This window comes from Canis lupus, chromosome 32, assembly GCF_003254725.2.
Source record: "Canis lupus dingo isolate Sandy chromosome 32, ASM325472v2, whole genome shotgun sequence".
In the NCBI taxonomy this organism is placed as follows: domain Eukaryota; kingdom Metazoa; phylum Chordata; class Mammalia; order Carnivora; family Canidae; genus Canis; species Canis lupus.
In genome coordinates this window covers 16658121-16675543 of record NC_064274.1, presented here as the reverse complement: position 1 = coordinate 16675543, position 17423 = coordinate 16658121, and the positions used below count along the sequence as shown (strand labels likewise).

Here is a 17423-nt window from a genome sequence, read left to right as displayed (position 1 = left end):
CTAATACTCAATAGCTTTGTGAACTGGGGCAAATTACATCACCTCATTATGTCTTAGTTTCTGTGTCTGTAAAATGAGGATAATTATAGTACTTACCTCATAGATTGTTACACGTAAAAACTCAAAATATGGCACACAGTAAACATCATATAGTATGTTTAATATTATTCTTATATGCTTTTAAGAGAATATTGAGGGAAGACAGGGTGCATGATGATGAGAAAACTGGACATGAAATTAGGATTCTTGAAATTTTTCCACTCGTATTGTTTCTTGTGATTCTAAATAATTTAGCCTTTGTGCTATTTTAGTTTCATCCTTGATGAAAAAGGAAGTACTGATCATTATATTTGTAAAAATTCTAAAATTCTATGACTAGATTGAAATATTATTTATGGATCTGTACCAATATCATGAATCCAACAAAATCATTCTCCATTCAGTTTGAAATATGTCCTTGTTTCTGTGACGAGGTGGTTCATTCTTAAAGTTTAGGGATAGAAGCCAAGAGGCCAAAAGGGACATTTTATTGATGAAGTATGAAATTAAACTCACGAATTAATTATTCCCTGATATCTATTAAGATTTAAGAACAGAAATGAGATCATACCAAATGCTCAATAAATATTTTTATCATATTCTTAGTTTTATGAATAGTTAAGATTCTAAAATCAACACTGGAGTTTATTTTATTAAAAGTATAATGATATCACTGAAAAATTCAGTTCTCTTCTACTCTTAAATGTTTTTAATGTGACGACTTTTGACTAAATAATTTTTGTATATGAAGAACTATAAAAAGACAGGGCCACATAAATATTTGATGAACAAACAGTCAGAGAATTCACTGGAAACATTACTCACCATAGGAGAACTCTCACTTATCTGATGTGATTATATAAATACTTTAACATCTGCCACCAAGTTATCTAGTATTTGTGCAGACTAAAGAAACAAAACTCCTGTATCCAAATCTATGAATATAGATATATATATTGTAGCAATTACCAGTCCTTAAAAGTCATTCCTGCCTGTGTCTACAAATATACAATTATAAAAGTGAGTATATCACTAAAGGCCATGTGTCTGATGCCTAACTTAATGCTTGCCAAAACTCAGGCCATCTACTTGGTGTATGCACTTGTAGTATAATAGTTGTGCACCAATATGCAAGGGTGTAATAAACAAATTTATGACATTTTGTATGATTGTTTTGGAGTGTCATTAAAGTATACAAGCATATAAGATACTGGGCAGATAGTAGATAATGCATGTAGCTACTATGTCAATATATAATATTTTATATATTAATATTTATTGCCTATTTAAGTACTCTAATGTTTCATAAGTTGTGGTATAAGCATATAGTCACCTGAGAAATAATTAGTATTTACTACATAAAAATCACCCTGGTGATGCCTGGGTGGCAGTTGGTTAAGTGTCTGACTCTTGATTTCAGCTCAGGTCATGATCTCAGGATGGTGAGATGGAGCCTGGCATGGGGCTCTGCACTTAGCATGAAAACTGCTTGAGATTCTCCCTCTCCCTCTCTTTCTGCCCCTCACCCTATTTCTGTTCTATAAACAAACAAACAAATAAAATCTTTAATAAAAAAAATCACCTTGTATACTTTCATTTTCATTGAAATTAATTACAGTAACAATCACTGATCTAGTGTAATCAAGGGCCTAGGAAATTTGATATATTAGAGTTGTTTATAATAATTTCTAAGGTGTACTACAGTGATTAAATTTTATGGTCTTTATAATTTTTAAAATCAGTTAATAAAAGAGATCTCTTTTTCCTAATGGTCATAGCATAAAAAAATGACAGCAGCTATTTTCTGAATTTAGGGAGAGAGTTTGGGTAATAGATAAATGTGCCACACACATATAAAGAGATAAGTTGGCACATCAACAATTGCCAGAAGGTTTTTCTTTCCTGATCTCTCTTCTTCCAGATGTCCAGGGAACCAGGATACAGATGTCATTATTAAGGAACTCCACAGAAAGGGAGAATTTAAATTGTCTAGATCCATAATGCAAATCAAAGGAAAAATAATGCTCAATGTTTAATATTATTTTTCAGCAGTTCACTGGAGTGTACTTTCTCAGGATTAAAATCTCTCCTAGGTAAGGCACCACAGGGATAATAAGAAATGGAACACTTAGGGTAATTTATTAAATATTTCTTTAATTGCTATTATGTTTGTGTATTGATTTTATTGGCTTCTTTTTTTGCATAAAAGACCTGGAAATCAGGTCTGGAAACAACAACAACAACAACAACAACAAAAGTCTGTAGTGAAGAAAAACCCAATTAACCACAACTAAGGAATAAATAATCTTTTTTTCAACTACATGGTTCATTTTAAGTACCCATTAGACTTTTCTGCTGGTCTTTCTCCATAAACCCTGGCATCCCCTTCATTCTATTATGCTTTCCATCTTTACTTCTAAGTTAATAAAAACAATGGTGCCTCTTTGCCTAGAAGGATCTCTTCTATTTGTCCCTTCCTCCTCATTCCCGGTTGCCCAGTTCTGGACTAGGCCTTACTTGTCTCATGCTTCCAGGTTTGCTCTAGTCTTTGCCAATCCTAATCTATCCTTCATGGCAAAGTTGGATGAATCATCCCTTAAATACCATCTTCTATTTACTCCTGAGCTCCAGCATGGACAAAGCTTCTCATAGCTGCTTGTGGGCTATGATATGACTTCCAAACTTCAGATTTCCTTTCAAATGAACTCGCTGCCCCTGTTGCTCTTCAACAGATTCTGCTCTTTCCTACTTCTATCCTGTTGTTTGCATTGTTTCTCCGAGAATGATCGATTTTTTCCTTTCAGCCTAATTATTGTCTACTAATCTTTCAAGGTCAGATTCAGGGCTCACCTTCTCTGGAGAGCTTTCATTCATGTTTTCCTTTGATTAACTCTTTATTCCATATAATATTCAATTCTTTCAATTTCTCAACTACACAATTTACTGCAATATAAACAAGCAATACTGATATATATATCTCAGGGTGGTGAGATAAATACATATATATATATTTGTTTTTATTTTTATTTTTTCCCTAAAAGCCAATGCCAGACCAAGAGGGTAGTACCAGGAAATTAAGGCCCCAAATATCAAGCTATTTGAGTTACATCATTCCTTCAAATTTTAGGATAGCAAAAAAGCCAGGTATCTTGTGTTAAACAAACACAAACAAATGAACAAAAAGCACACAAAACAAAACAAAAACCAAGTCAGTAGTCCAGAAGTTGTTAAAACTCTTCCATTAGCTGAGAAAAAAAAATGTAGGCCTCTCTCCTTATCTGGTAGAATGGATATATGATATATAATCAGCACACATTTATAGAAATGTCTGTGTTCACTGTTTTACCTGTGTGGGCCATATATCTGCAACTAGACTGCAAGTGTCTTCCAGGTAAATTCTCTATAGCATAACTGATTTTCCAACTTGTTCCCCTTAGAATCTACTCATCAATAAGTGTGTTTTGATTGATTAATCATTATTCATACCATAATATTTTACTTCCCAATTTATGCTTATTTCATCTTTGTCATTTTTAGATTATTTTTAGAGCCATAAGGGACCACACCGGATGATTCTATTATTGTTCATAATTATTTACTACTCTCTTCCCTTTATGTGAAGTACAGTGCCTCACCCCATCAATTTGAGCTTGACCATGGGACTCTCTCTCTCTCTCTCTTTTTTGTTTAAAGATTTATTTATTTATTTATTCATGATAGACATACAGAGAGAGAGAGAGAGAGAGAGGCAGAGACACAGGAGGAGGGAGAAGCAGGCTCCATGCCGGGAGCCCGAGGATCGCGCCCTGGGCCAAAGGCAGGCGCTAAACCACTGAACCACCCAGGGATCCCCGAGACTCTCTTTTGTTAGTGGTTTGTGGGCAGATGTGACATATGCCACATCCATGCAAGAAGCACAAGAAACACTGCAGGTTTCAGGCAGCCCCTTTTACAACTACTCATTGTCATGAAACAGCTTGTCTTGGATCGGGCCACTTTTCCAGCCAGGCCCTCGAATGAGAAGCTGCACAGGAAGACCTGCAGGTGACCTGCAGCTTGTGGCACAGCTTTGCCAAATTGCAGCCCTACGTTTCATGAATGCAAAAAAGTCACTGATGCTTTGGGGTTGTTTGCTACACAGAAAGGCTGACTCATACAAGATGTTGGGCTTAATCCAACTTCCATTCTACCAGATAAGGAGAGAGGCCTACATTTTTTTTTCTCAGCTAATGGAAGAGTTTTAACAACTTCTGGACTACTGACTTGGTTTTTGTTTTGTTTTCTGTGTTTTTTGTTCATTTGTTTGCATTTGTTTAACACAAGATACCTGGCTTTTTGCTATCCTAAAATTTGAAGGAATGATGTAACTCAAATAGCTTGAAATTTGGGGCCTTAATTTCCTGGTACTACCCTCTTGGTCTGGCATTGGCTTTTAGAAAATAGATAGAAAAATCTAGAAAATAAACAAAATGCACTACCAGTTTCAAATGAAATACACTTCTACCTGAAAGATACCACTCTCTCTTACGCCCCACATTTGTTTGGTAATAGATAGAATGAAATGCAGTAATCTTTGGGAATGCCTCCCAGGCCCAAGTCCTTCAAATACATAGTTAATCTAAAATATACATTTCAAAACCTTTTTTCTTAAACTCATAAAAGAATATTCTAATTTGAGGATGGATATAATTTCTTAACCAACCATCTTCTAAATTCCATGACAAAGTCTCCTGTACTTTGACACGAGGTGAGGGACTCTTAAATTCTTATCCTTTTCCTTTGCAAAATTCAGATGGGAACATCCTTACCATTATGTACTTCAGTACATCAGAACTTTGACTCAGTCCTTAAGTTAATTTTATGCTTTGGTATTCTTAGAAATGAAATAATTTTCTAACTCTATGATATTTAGTCCCTAAAAACTCAAGAGACTAAACTGTTAATTAACTTCTAAAGAAATTATTGACATATTACTTTCTTTTGTATATCAATTTTTTTGGAGTAAAACCAGTTATATGCAGCAATATTTTTTTTTCCTTTTTATGAAAAAAATAATTCAGTACATACTTTAGGAAATTAAAGTCTTATTAAATAACATTTATAACTACCTTTTATTATTGTTGCTTATTTTGCTTTTCCAAACGAAGAGAACAAAATGTAATAAAACTACATGGGTAACCAAGTGGATTTTCTTTTTCTGTTTTTTTGTCTCTCCTTATTTGGATCACATGCAAATCTTACCTCTGTGAAAAAACATCCCTGTAAGGACTGCCATGTTGTAGTGCAATTCCATATCCCCGATCAGCAACGGTATTCCCGATGGTGTAAAATGAACAATCTGGATCATTGATAGCCACATATTCCAATACAGCTGCATCCCATACAAAGGCATAATTTCCATATTTTACCTGTGAAAATATGGAGAGCAAAAGAAGAAAATAGGATTTAAGGTTGGAATTTTAAGTTAAATAGGTATGGTAAAACATATTACATTTGTGTATATCTCATTGTGTAAAACATTATAGGACCTATATTTTTGAATACCTATTCTGAATGAGAATTTGACTTTTGGTTAATTTATAGCTCTGTTCTCCAGGAAATGTGATTAAAGTAGAATGTTAACTATGTTTCCAGGCAGCATAGCTTATAGTAAAATGACCCTTCAGTGGTAAATGTCACCTGGACTGGGAGTACAATAAATGTATGTATGGAAAGAAGCCATGTCTTTGAGCTTCTCTGAGTGCAGTAATTCTTGGAATTGGACCTCTCTCTTTGGGAACCTGGAAGTTGTACTTTTCAAGTTGTTACAAGAGATGCTGGCTCCTTCAGGTTCCAGGCTTCTAAGCCAGGTAGGCTTTTGTATTCATCTGATATAGGTATGATCTCTTTGCACATGACCTATATTCTAAATACATGTTGCAAGTCCAACTCACACTGAAGAAAAATAATCAACACTACCCCATTGGCAAGATATATTTCCTAACTTGAGTTATTCTAAATTCATCTGTTGCCAAATGTAGTCTATGGCAATTTTGCTATAGGACATAGATGAAAAACCTTTGGTGGTCATTGCAATAAGGAATAAATAATTATACAATCTTCTCTATCATCATTTAGGGAAGATAACTTTATTCTGGGTTGTTTACCTTGATTATCTTTTATTTATAAGTGTGACTTTCCCCCTTAAATTATGAATTTATCAAAAATAAAAAGCAATCTTAAGATTAATTTTAAAAATATAGAGGGGTGCCTAGGTGTCTCAGTCAGTTGAGCTCCCAATTCTTGGTTTCAGCTTAGGTAGTGATCTAATGAGTCATGAGTTTGAGCTCCACATGGAGCTTCCCACAGGTCTCCCCACCCAGCCCGAAGCCTGCTTGGGGATTCTCTGCCTCTGCCCTTCCTACCACTTGCATATGCTCTTTCTCTCAAATAAATAAATCTTTAAGTACAATCTTATCATCTTCAAATAGAGATAATTTGACTTCTACCTTTTTGATTTGGATACTTTTATTTCTTTTTCCTGTCTAATTGCTCTGGCTGGGACTTCCAGTACTATGTTGAATAGAAGCAGTGATAATGGGCATATTTGTCTTGCACCTTTATTGTACTAGAGTCAAGTTCTCAGGGGGATAGGCTGCTTTCAGGAATGTAGACAGGACAACAGTTGGTTGGCCAAGCATTGAGATATAGCCCTGTCTCTTGAAAGAATTCTTATTTTTTTAAGGGGGGGTGGGTATAGGAAAGGAGAGAGAGAGAGAAAGAGAATCTTAAGCAGGCTTCATGCCCAGTATGGAGCTCAACATGGGGCTTGGTTTCAAGACCTTGAGATTATGACCTAAGCTGAAATGAAAAGTTGGATGCTTAACTGACTGAGCTACCCAGGTACCCCTCTTAAAAGCATTCTTACTCAGCCTTAGATTATGACAGGATTTCACAACCAAGACCCCAAAGTTCTCACAAAAGTATTTTGTTCAAGGATGGCGCCAAATTGTTGTTTCAATGAGACGAGCTCCTATTCCCTCATGTTGCTGATATTACTTCCTCTAACAATCAGTATTTATGTGCAAATTTTTATCAACATGTATTCCTTATGTATACATGGGAAATATCCTGGAAAAATGAGTAACTCAAAGAGGTGGCTTTAGGATACAGGATTAAAAGTCATCTAATTTGGAAAGGAAAGGGCCTTTGGAAAGGCCTCTTAGAGGAGAGTAAATCATATTCATGAACGATGAAGGGCCTTTGGTAGAAGAAATGGAAGGTGTGATATTTTATGACAAAGTCTATCTGGATGTGGTGATCACTTTTAGTCTCTTCTTTTGTTATGAAAGCCATTCATAACTGATGAAACTCCCAGGAAGGGAATTTATGAACTTGAGTTACTATTTGAGGATTTATCTTTAGGTAAATAAGGGTTGTTTAGAGAAAGCCTCTCCCTACATTTGATATTTTTCAAGTGCTTACAGCTCAAAATCATCAATATACCAAAGTAGCCTATTGGGAGTAGCATATTCTGTTTACCCTTAATCACCAACTTTCATATTTACTTTTTGCTTTCTGGGTCTAAATCTATAGTAACAGAGAGATAGCAGTGACCCTAAAGCCTCCTCTAAAAACCTACTATGATTTTTGCTATTCTCTTCTTTCAAATAGCCACTCTGGCCTCCTGGATCCCCTTGGACTTCTTTATAACCCTCAAGGGACTTCCTCAGTTGGAGACATATTGCTTTGCTGTTAGCAAAGCATTCTAGCATTGCTGTTACTGCTTTGTGAACTGTAAAGCTCTATTTAAATGTATATTAACATTATCGTTGCCATTATATGCATGTTTCTAATAATTTTAATGTTACAAAGCATTATGAATTCATTTCTAAAAGGAGAACCATTAAAGCAGTATGATTATAGCCTGTAGCAATACCAATGAAATGCTGCATAGTAATCCAAACTATTTTAGCTTTTAAAAATATCTCTGTTTTTTTTTTTTCAACTACTAAAACATACAACCATTGTCCTTTGAATAGTTTTTACTTATTAGGTTAAAACTATCTAGAAAATACTCACCAACAAAACCTGAAGTCACTTTTCAACTGATTAACAATTAACAACTGAAGGTTTGAGATTTTCACTCTATCTGACTAGGTGATCAGTATTACTTTAAAATTTCAACTGGTCTTCCCTTTTGAAGTCATGTTTGGATAAGCAGCTACATTATAGGCCATTGACTTATTAACAGTGGATTCCATGCCAACTGAGTGCTTCATACCAAGTTAAACAGAGGGTGAAAGTACCTCCAGAAGCTTTATGTCATCTTATTCCAAGTCCCATTTATGAGAAAGGGAAATGAATACAAAATGGCATCTACCTCCAATATTATCACTCTGGTTCTGAAAATAGAGATACCAGAATGCTGTGGTGATTAATGGACTATAGTAGTTGCCAGTGCTCAACACCTGTGTCCTTATAATAGAGCTGAGATGACAATAGCCTTGAAGGATTTCTCATCGCTGAGATAATACAAGGCTTTGTTTCATTTTCACAATATTATTACAGGAATCTTTCTTTGAATTCCATTTTACTCGCAATCATTATGCATTAATTTGAAGATCCTAAAGGGATCTAGAAGAATATAAAGGTAAGACTTGGGCTCCTGTCCTCAAGCAGCTTATAACTCAGTAATGGAAATGTCAACTATTACTTGCTATAAACAATGCACATTATGGTAAGTACCATACAAAAAGCTTAAAATGTTAAAGTGCTTTAAAGAAAGGGAGACTTAATTTTCAATAGGGGAATCAGGATAGCCTGCTCAAATATTCTGGTAACTGAAATGTTGTAGAAGAAAACTCCGAATATTGACGTTCCTTATCTTTAGTTCCTGATTAAACACAGATACTCTTTGGAAACTATTTTTTGTTCATGCACACTCTTTTAACCTTCTAGTTTTCTGCAATTCTCCATAGTCAGTGAAGAACTATAAGCATTCACTGTTATTTTCTCAAATATTTGCATTTCTTGCCAAGTAAAGTGAAGGGTGGGACAATGTATTTTTAAAACCTGCCCCTGTACTCCTCACCATGTTATGGATTGTGGCATATTTCTTTTTCTCTGTAGAATCCTCTTGTCCTAAATGCTCCTGTTCTGATACCTCTATCATGACCTAATGCTAAAAGCACTTTTCTTTTCAATTCATTAGGCAGCCATCTCCTGTAATAATTGCAGAAGCCCACGCCACAAACAAATAGAGTTTCACAACCTGTTATCCCAAGGACTTTGTTTTTAATTGGGAAGCTATATTCTTTCCAACACAAATCTTTAACAAGTTCCTTAAAAGCTCACTTCAGTATCTAGCTACAAAGATACATCAATGAAAATCCTTTTTTATTAAAAAAAAGAAAAAAGAAATAAAAAAGAAAAAGATCAGTGGGACAGTTATGAAAAGATGACATTTAAACCAAAGGGTAAGATGAGATATCCCTTCCTTGAAGAAAGAATATCCTCTCTCTGTCCTCCATTTCTTCATCATGATAATAGCTAATATTTATAAAGCCTTTTTTCCCATTCTTAAAAAATGCACTTTACACTTAAGTTTATTTGTTCTTTACAACAGTGTGAGGAGCTGATATTATGATGCCTAACTCACAGATGCGGTAATGGAACTTGTTTTAAGTCAGACCAATGATTAGTGGTAGATTTGAAACTTGAGCTCAAGGTCATCTTCTGCACTTTTTTCACTACATTAAAGACCAATTTCTGGGAGATACTTGCTATAGGAATATAAAAAGGTGTGAGATATGGTAGCCTTTGCCTTCAAGGCATAGCCTATCTAGATTGAAAAAGAAATTTATATAAATAAAAATAATGCAACATAAGGCAAGAGCCAGGAAAAGAATGCAACTTCTTTAATGCTATGTGATCACACTATTAAAATAAGTAAAAGTTAGGTTTTTAAAAAACAGGTTGCTTATTACTCAGCCATAAAAAAGAATGAAATCTTGCCATTTGCAATGACATGGATGGAGCTAGAGAGTATTATGCTAAGTGAAATAAGTCAGCCAGAGAAAGACATATACCATAAGATTTTACTCATTTGTGGAATTTAAGAAATAAAACAGATGAACAGAGTGGGAGAAAAGAGGGGCAAACCATAAAACAGACTCTTAATTATAGAGAACAAACTGAAGGTTGCTGGAGGGAGGTGGGTGGGGGAAAGGACTAAATGGGTGATGGGTATTAAGGAGGGCACTTGTGATGAGCACTTGGTGTGATGTAAGTGATGAATAATTAAATCCTATATCTGAAACTAATATTTCAATGTATATTAACTAACTGGAATTTAAATAAAAACTTGGAATAAAAAAAGAAAACTTGTTTCAACTAAAAAAATCATTAAAATGAATGAATATCTGGTTTATATGATTTTGGACCCCTGCAGCCAACTGATTTTGTGATCACTGCTATCTGAGTATTTCAGGTTTTCAGGATTAAAACCAAGGCAAAGCTTTTTAAGATTAAAATAAAGGCTGCAGTATGGGAATGTATTATTTTTGTTCACAAAATAAAACCCAAAAAGCCTGAGAACAATGTGGGAAATAAATTCTAACTTAGGACACCAAGGTGCCAACTTCTTTACAATTTAAACTAATGGTCAGTAGGGGATAAAGTGTTTATGAATTACAGGCGCAAAGAGTTATGATTAACCCAGAATCGATCTATAGTGGTCCTTATAATTCATTGCTCACATAATTCCTAAAGATGGGCTTGCTTTAATATTTATGACATATGGTTCTAGGTGGCAGCCTCTCCCACTTTGAACAAATTAATAATTTAGCATCATTCATCAACTCTTCTGAATTTATCCAGCAAAATAAATCATGCTCAAGTCCATATTTTGGTGCTTAAGACTGACTCTTAAACTATATATGGTTTTGTTTACTGCTGCCTTAATTGTTGGCCTACCATATTTTACCTGCTATTATTTTGAAATTTGAATTTGTGCTCCAAGATAGTCATCACAGGGCACAAATTTTCACAAGGGAGATATGAATGTGTTTAAATTAAATATATATTTTTTTAACCTAGAAAAGAAGTAGTATATCTACTCCTAAATTTTATCTTTGACTCTCTTTTTTTGAGGCTATTGGGATACTAATATTTTTTTAAGTTTATTAAAACACTGGGAATGTGAAAAACTGAACACAGCTACCTCACCATCCATTGACAACTTTCTCTTGAAACAAATGACTAGTAGGGTCTAGAAGATAGAAGGCTAGCAAGGCCTGGAGTTCTGGATAATTCTTCATGGGAAAAAACTGGTAAGTCTCTCCTTCAGGGGGGGCTGAGTGCCTGAAAAAAAAAAAACAGTCAAACCTCCAGGAAAGCCAATGAAGAAACTAAATTTGGGGGAATGCTTGTTGCACAATTTAGATCTCAAATCTTCCTACCCTTCTTCCTTAGATACTTGTTCCCATGAATATGTCTGTTCTGTTGCCTTTAAATTGGCCAGGAAGGAATTGAATCGGTGGGCATAGATCTCCCCTCATGGAGCCTGTGACAGACCAGAAGACTGGGAGAGCTCTGGCTTCATACAGGTTCCTCAGGAGGAACCTGAGATTTGTGAATCGCTTTTCTCTATACTACTCACCCACAAGAAGAGAGGACATTTCAATTTCTGTAGCAAGACCGACAATCCCTAGGATAATCCAACAGACTTGAGTCCCTATGAACTCATAAAGAAAAATGACAACCCATATAATAAGTGCCACACTTCGAGTGGGAAAGATGAATCAGAACAAGCAGAACACATTCTGGGAAATTAGCATTGTGGTATTAGTAAGATCTCAATTAAAAAAAAAAAAAACAGAGTATTTAACAAGATTCAACTGTGAGTATAAAAAGATCCATGTGGCTACAAACTGACAAACCTCAATTTCTCAACCAAGAAATTGAATGGATGAATTGAAGGCGAAAATGATCATATGTCCCACAGGCTCAAATTGGGAGACTAGGATGATAACTGGAGTTGGGCAGGGATGCCCCAGTTGTAGCACTGGAAGCTCCACATCAGGAGGAAATTCCTGGGAGGAAAAAGTCTAGGTGTTTGGTTGGCAATGGGTGCAGAAGGTTGGTGGTGATGGGGGTACAAAATCCATACTACAGCTTGAAAGGCGGGCTGAAGATGGCAATTTTTGTAGTAGATGGATGGATGGCTTATCTGCCTTCTGCAGCTGCCCTCCCTTTTTCTCCCCCTGAGCATGGATGTTGGCAATTGTGACTTGCTGTTCATGACAGTCAATCATCCATTGTTGTACCACTACAAGTGCTGAGATGCAAGTGTGCAACTTAAGTGCACTGTAATCATGATTGTTAACAGCACTTTGCCTGTGGATTGATTGTTGTTCTTGGCATCAAGATGATGCTAATTTAATTTTTAACATTGTGAATACTGAGATAATTTTTTCTAAGAGTTCAGATGATGAAAATGAGAATGATTATAATGCCAATACCAGCATGACCCAGACATTGATGAAAAAAGCAAGCTAAATGACTGTGTTTTTTATTCAGGTGGAGGTACACAAATAACCAGGTTAGTGAAGTAAATAACCAAAACAGCATTCTGCATAATATGCAGAAAAGAATTTGGAAAAGGAAATTTGAAAGCATATAACAGAGACTGAAAATTACATGTTGGGGATGAGGCAGGTAATATTTCCAAATCAATCAAAAGTTTTTGTGTCTCCCCAAAGGCAGTAGTAGCTAGATTAGTTTGAGCATACCACAATAAACAAACAACACACATTATCTGAATGATCATGTTTTCTACAATAATGTGTCACATAGTGCCAACAACAAAAAATGATCACCCTAGATCTTAGGTATTTTGATTTAAGAAATGTGTCATGAGATTCTCTTAACTATGAGAAACAAACTAGAGCATTGCTGGTTGGAAGATGGATAGGGTGATGAGGTAACAGGGTACAGGCATCAAGGAAGGCATGTGATATGATGAGTACTGGGTGTTATATGCAACTGAGGAATTACTGAATTCTACCTCTGAAACTAATGATGTACTAACTGCTGGCTAATTGAACTTAAATGAAAAAAATTAAAAATGTAGTGTCAAATCATCTTAAGTTCTATGAAGATTTTAATAAAACTGCATAAAATGTAAAACAAAAGTCAACTGATAATTTGTCCAAATAACAGATACTTTAAATCATCTATCTACATATTCTGCAGATATTTCAAATGTAAATTTTGTCAAATTTCATTCATTAGATAAACTTCTTATCAAAGAAAAGCAAAAGATCTTATCTGCAAAATATTCCATACACTTTATAGATAACACTGCAGAAAGGGGCTTTGTGATTTGCTTACCTGTGATAGTGAAGCTTTCATTATTTAAAATTTTGATCACTTTTCAGTTTTGTCAAAATGTGTGAAGTACTTATGAACATTTACTTAATAGAAATGGAAGGAGATGGCCTTCTTAGACATATGCCTACAAAATAACTATTAATTTTTCAAATATTGGATTACCAAAAAATCACATTTTCAAAGTGTGAAACAAGAAGAATGTTCTTTTCTAATTTGGAAATATATTGAAGATAACTGAAGAAAATGATTACAGTGAAACAGAAATGTATATAGTTACAAAACTGATGATTATTTCTGAAGAAACCATAGAGTGCTTGGAAAAAGATGAACTGACTGCACCTGAGTTGTTCCATTTTATGTGTAGATTATGACAAAACTCATAGGGAAAAAATGACATATTTTTGAAACTTCAGCATAGTAATAATAAAAAAATTAAGTCACCAGAAAATAGAAAAGGTAGTCAAGTTAGATAGGATTTTCTCAATCTCTTTAATAAAACTGTAACTTCTGGAATTCTGCACTGATTTCACAAATTCAAATGACCTCATCTGTGCTTTAAAATCATTCTGCTAAGAAATAGGACTTGAACTTAGGATGACATCTCATGTGCTTCAGTGTTTAAAATTGGTAGACACATCTCAGACATATTTAATCTATACAATAGATTTATAGATGCAAAGGTTATGATTGACAAAAAGCTGGTCTTTTAAAAGCAATCTGATAGAATCAAAGTGTATGGGAAGCTAGAACCTAATCCCTACAAGTTAACACATCTACTATTGCCAATAAGTAAGTACATTAAGTATTTTGTGCTCAAATATTTTTGTTAAGAGCTTATTTAACTTGATGTCATGGAACCGGAATGACACCAGAATCGGTGTAATGTGGGCAGAGTTGCAAGTCAAAGTGAATTTTATGTTTAACTATATTTAGTTTCAACACTATATAAAAGAAGGATGCCCTGAAGGTTGCAGGCAACTCAGAGAAGTATTATTAGAAAGAGAACAGAAAGAGTAAAATTATCATACGGTATTATGGGACAGAGAGAAATGTGACATTGTTATTATTAAATATACTTACTGTTTAATTATATGTTTAAATCTACTTATGTTTAATTAGTATTTTTGTATTTGTTTCCCTTTTGAAAAGTCTTACCTTTATGTGTCTTAAATATAGTCTAAAATTTAAATATCTAATACAGAGTTTAAAAAGAGTAAAAGTAACTGCTTTATCAAAGGACAAAAAGAAACCTTATCAAAACATTGTTATATTTTATCACACATATCATTTGTTTAATTAATACCACTATAGCAGTATATAAATATATATATATAGTATATAATATAGTTATTACTATTTGACAGTTAACTAGTCTCATTTTTTGTTTAAACAATAGCATTTTTTTAGTAAGAAATGAATAATACTGAATAATACAGAATTCCAAATAAAGGCCTAGTTTCATGTTTTTACATTAAAGTAATAATGTAAAATAATGTATGTCTTTATTACATATATATTATTATATGTTTTTGATGGGGTGTAGCTGTGGTCTGGGTTGTCTCTCTAAAAAGCTGGTCAATATACTAGTAAATGTTGTTAGCATCATTATCCATCTGTGAGAAAATCATCAAATCTTTTTCTAACCCCTCTCAAAAAAATTTCCAATTGGACTAAATAGCTCAAACTAAATAATAAAAGCCCCGCAAGAAAAAGTAGGGGAACACATGTAATACATGTAAGAAAGGACTTTTAAATCAACATATGAAATCTAGAAAAAAATATATAAAGCAGACTTTTTTACATAAAACATTTTAATATACCTTTGTACAGCAAGATACACATATACCAAGTGAAAACCAATAGATTTGCAAAAAAAGTTAGAACACAGGGGACAAAGAGTTAATATTTATAAATATACAAGTGTTCCTCTAATTAAGCATCTTCTATTCTAACAAAGAATAGAGGACGCAAAAGAAAAATAGCTACAGTGTCCAAAGAAGAAATTGTAAACAAATATACATGTCTGACAAGCATAGGAAAAATATCCAAACTCATTAGTGATTAGGAGAATGCAAAATAAAAAAACAGTAAGCTACTACTTTATATCTATTGGTCTGACAACATTTAACATATATTGCTGGTGGAGAAAGTGTAATCTCACACATTACTAGTGGAAATGGGAAAATGTCATAGCCTTTTTCAAAAGTAACTTCTGTTCGAATTTAAAAAATATAGATGACTTTTGGCTTAGGAATTTCATTACCAGAAATATATCCAAGAGAAATAAAAATTTTAGATTAAAGCATAGGATTCTCAGTGTATCATTGTTTATTGTGGAAATTAAAAATAGTGGTAATGTTCATTATGATGATGCATTCCTGCCATGAAATGTTATAGAAACATTAAGAGGAATCTATTAGAGCAATACAAGGTATCATGGAAGGATTCGTTTTTATTTTTCCTTTTAACATTTTATTTTTTATTTAGGGAGAAACAGAGACTATAACATCAAACTATTTATCAGCCTCTCAGCCTCAGTCTGAGCATGTAAATGGGAAAGTTGAGTATTCAGGGAACTAATAACATACAAAGGTCATGGCATGTGGTAAATTGTAAGAAAGGCCAGAGTTAGAAAATCTCAAGCAGACTCTGCACTGAGTGCAGAGCCCAACATGGGGCTCAATATCACAATCCTGAGATCATGACATGAGCCAAAATCAAGAGTCAGTTGCCCAACTGACTGAGCCACCCAGGCACCCCTCATGGAAGGATTTATATGATGCACTTGCAGAATGAAAAAAAGCAAGGTGCAAAAGTTATTGATAATGTAATCTCATTTTAAAAATGAACAATGATTCCAAATTATAAAACTATGTGGGACTATGTATATACATATTATTATATCACTAGAAAAATGTTTAGAGAAAAATATAGAAGAATACAATATATCCTGTTGGTTATCTGTCAAGGATATAAAAGTATGGTTGGAGGTAGTCGAGAGAAGAATGGAAGAAAGCCATGCTGAAAAGTGAAAGGAAACCTAATGCTCTAAAGATGACATGTGTAGTAACATTTATACTTTTATGAAAATCATATACATGTGTAAATATGTAATTAAAAATATAAACTTAAAATAAATTTAAAAAAATTAAGTCAGGTTTATTTTACATATAATCAGGTTTTCCTGATTTACATGTAGTCAGGTTTTCCATTGTTAGGTATCTAATAAAAAATACTGAATAAAAAACCTGAATATTTTTATGTTTAGAATTTATAAATGGCATCATTAACATATATAACAAGATAATAGATTTTGAAACCTATGATGATTTTATAAGTTTATAAGTACTAGAGTATTCATAATCACATAATCCAATTGCTTTGCTTTAATAACTGATCTGTTTTGATTCATGCTGGGGGACCATTAACATACACTTAACTTTAACCAATATGTTGATAAAAGATCAGAACTATATGTTAATACAAAACGATAATGGCAGAGGCTTGGAAGAAATCCAACATGGATTTACTAGAATTGCTAGGTCTTGCCAACTATGTGTCTACACTTTCTTTCACAAACCATGCTTTCTATTGGTATGTGTGTACATATTCTGAAAGTATATTAGATAGACAGTTGACTTTTGAAACTACATTGTAAAACAAAATAAATCCTAAAATGTGCATCTCAACTTTCATAAGAGGTCAACTTTATCTCCAATTGGGTTCACTTGTTGTGCTTCAGCTCTTATTTCTAACGCTTACAGTTTCTTAAATGGCTTAAATATTTTCTTGCCTTTGGTTCATTGACATTCATTTTCTTTTGCTAGGAATTTTCCTACCCACTCTTTTCTTCCAGTCATACTCCATCTTAACTGCTTTAACTTGTGCTAATCCTTTCAGAGTTGGAAATGATTTAAATGTCATTTATTCCTGGAAGTTCTCCCTGATCTCCAGACTTAGGTTAGTGTCCTTCCTATATGACCTCATTACATCTTGTATGTACTCCTATA

General features: G+C 33.9%; 1 protein-coding gene across 3 annotated transcripts in view; it reads right to left on the bottom strand.

Annotated features, from left to right (window-relative positions):
* The window catches only part of GRID2 (glutamate ionotropic receptor delta type subunit 2), a 1467015-nt gene that overhangs the window by 148297 nt on the left and 1301295 nt on the right, over positions 1 to 17423 (bottom strand). For all 3 annotated transcript variants that reach the window (XM_025424636.3, XM_025424645.3, XM_025424626.3), the window contains exon 14: positions 5281 to 5447. In XM_025424636.3, coding sequence (XP_025280421.1) covers positions 5281 to 5447 — 167 coding nt within the window. The remainder of the gene's footprint in view (positions 1 to 5280; positions 5448 to 17423) is intronic.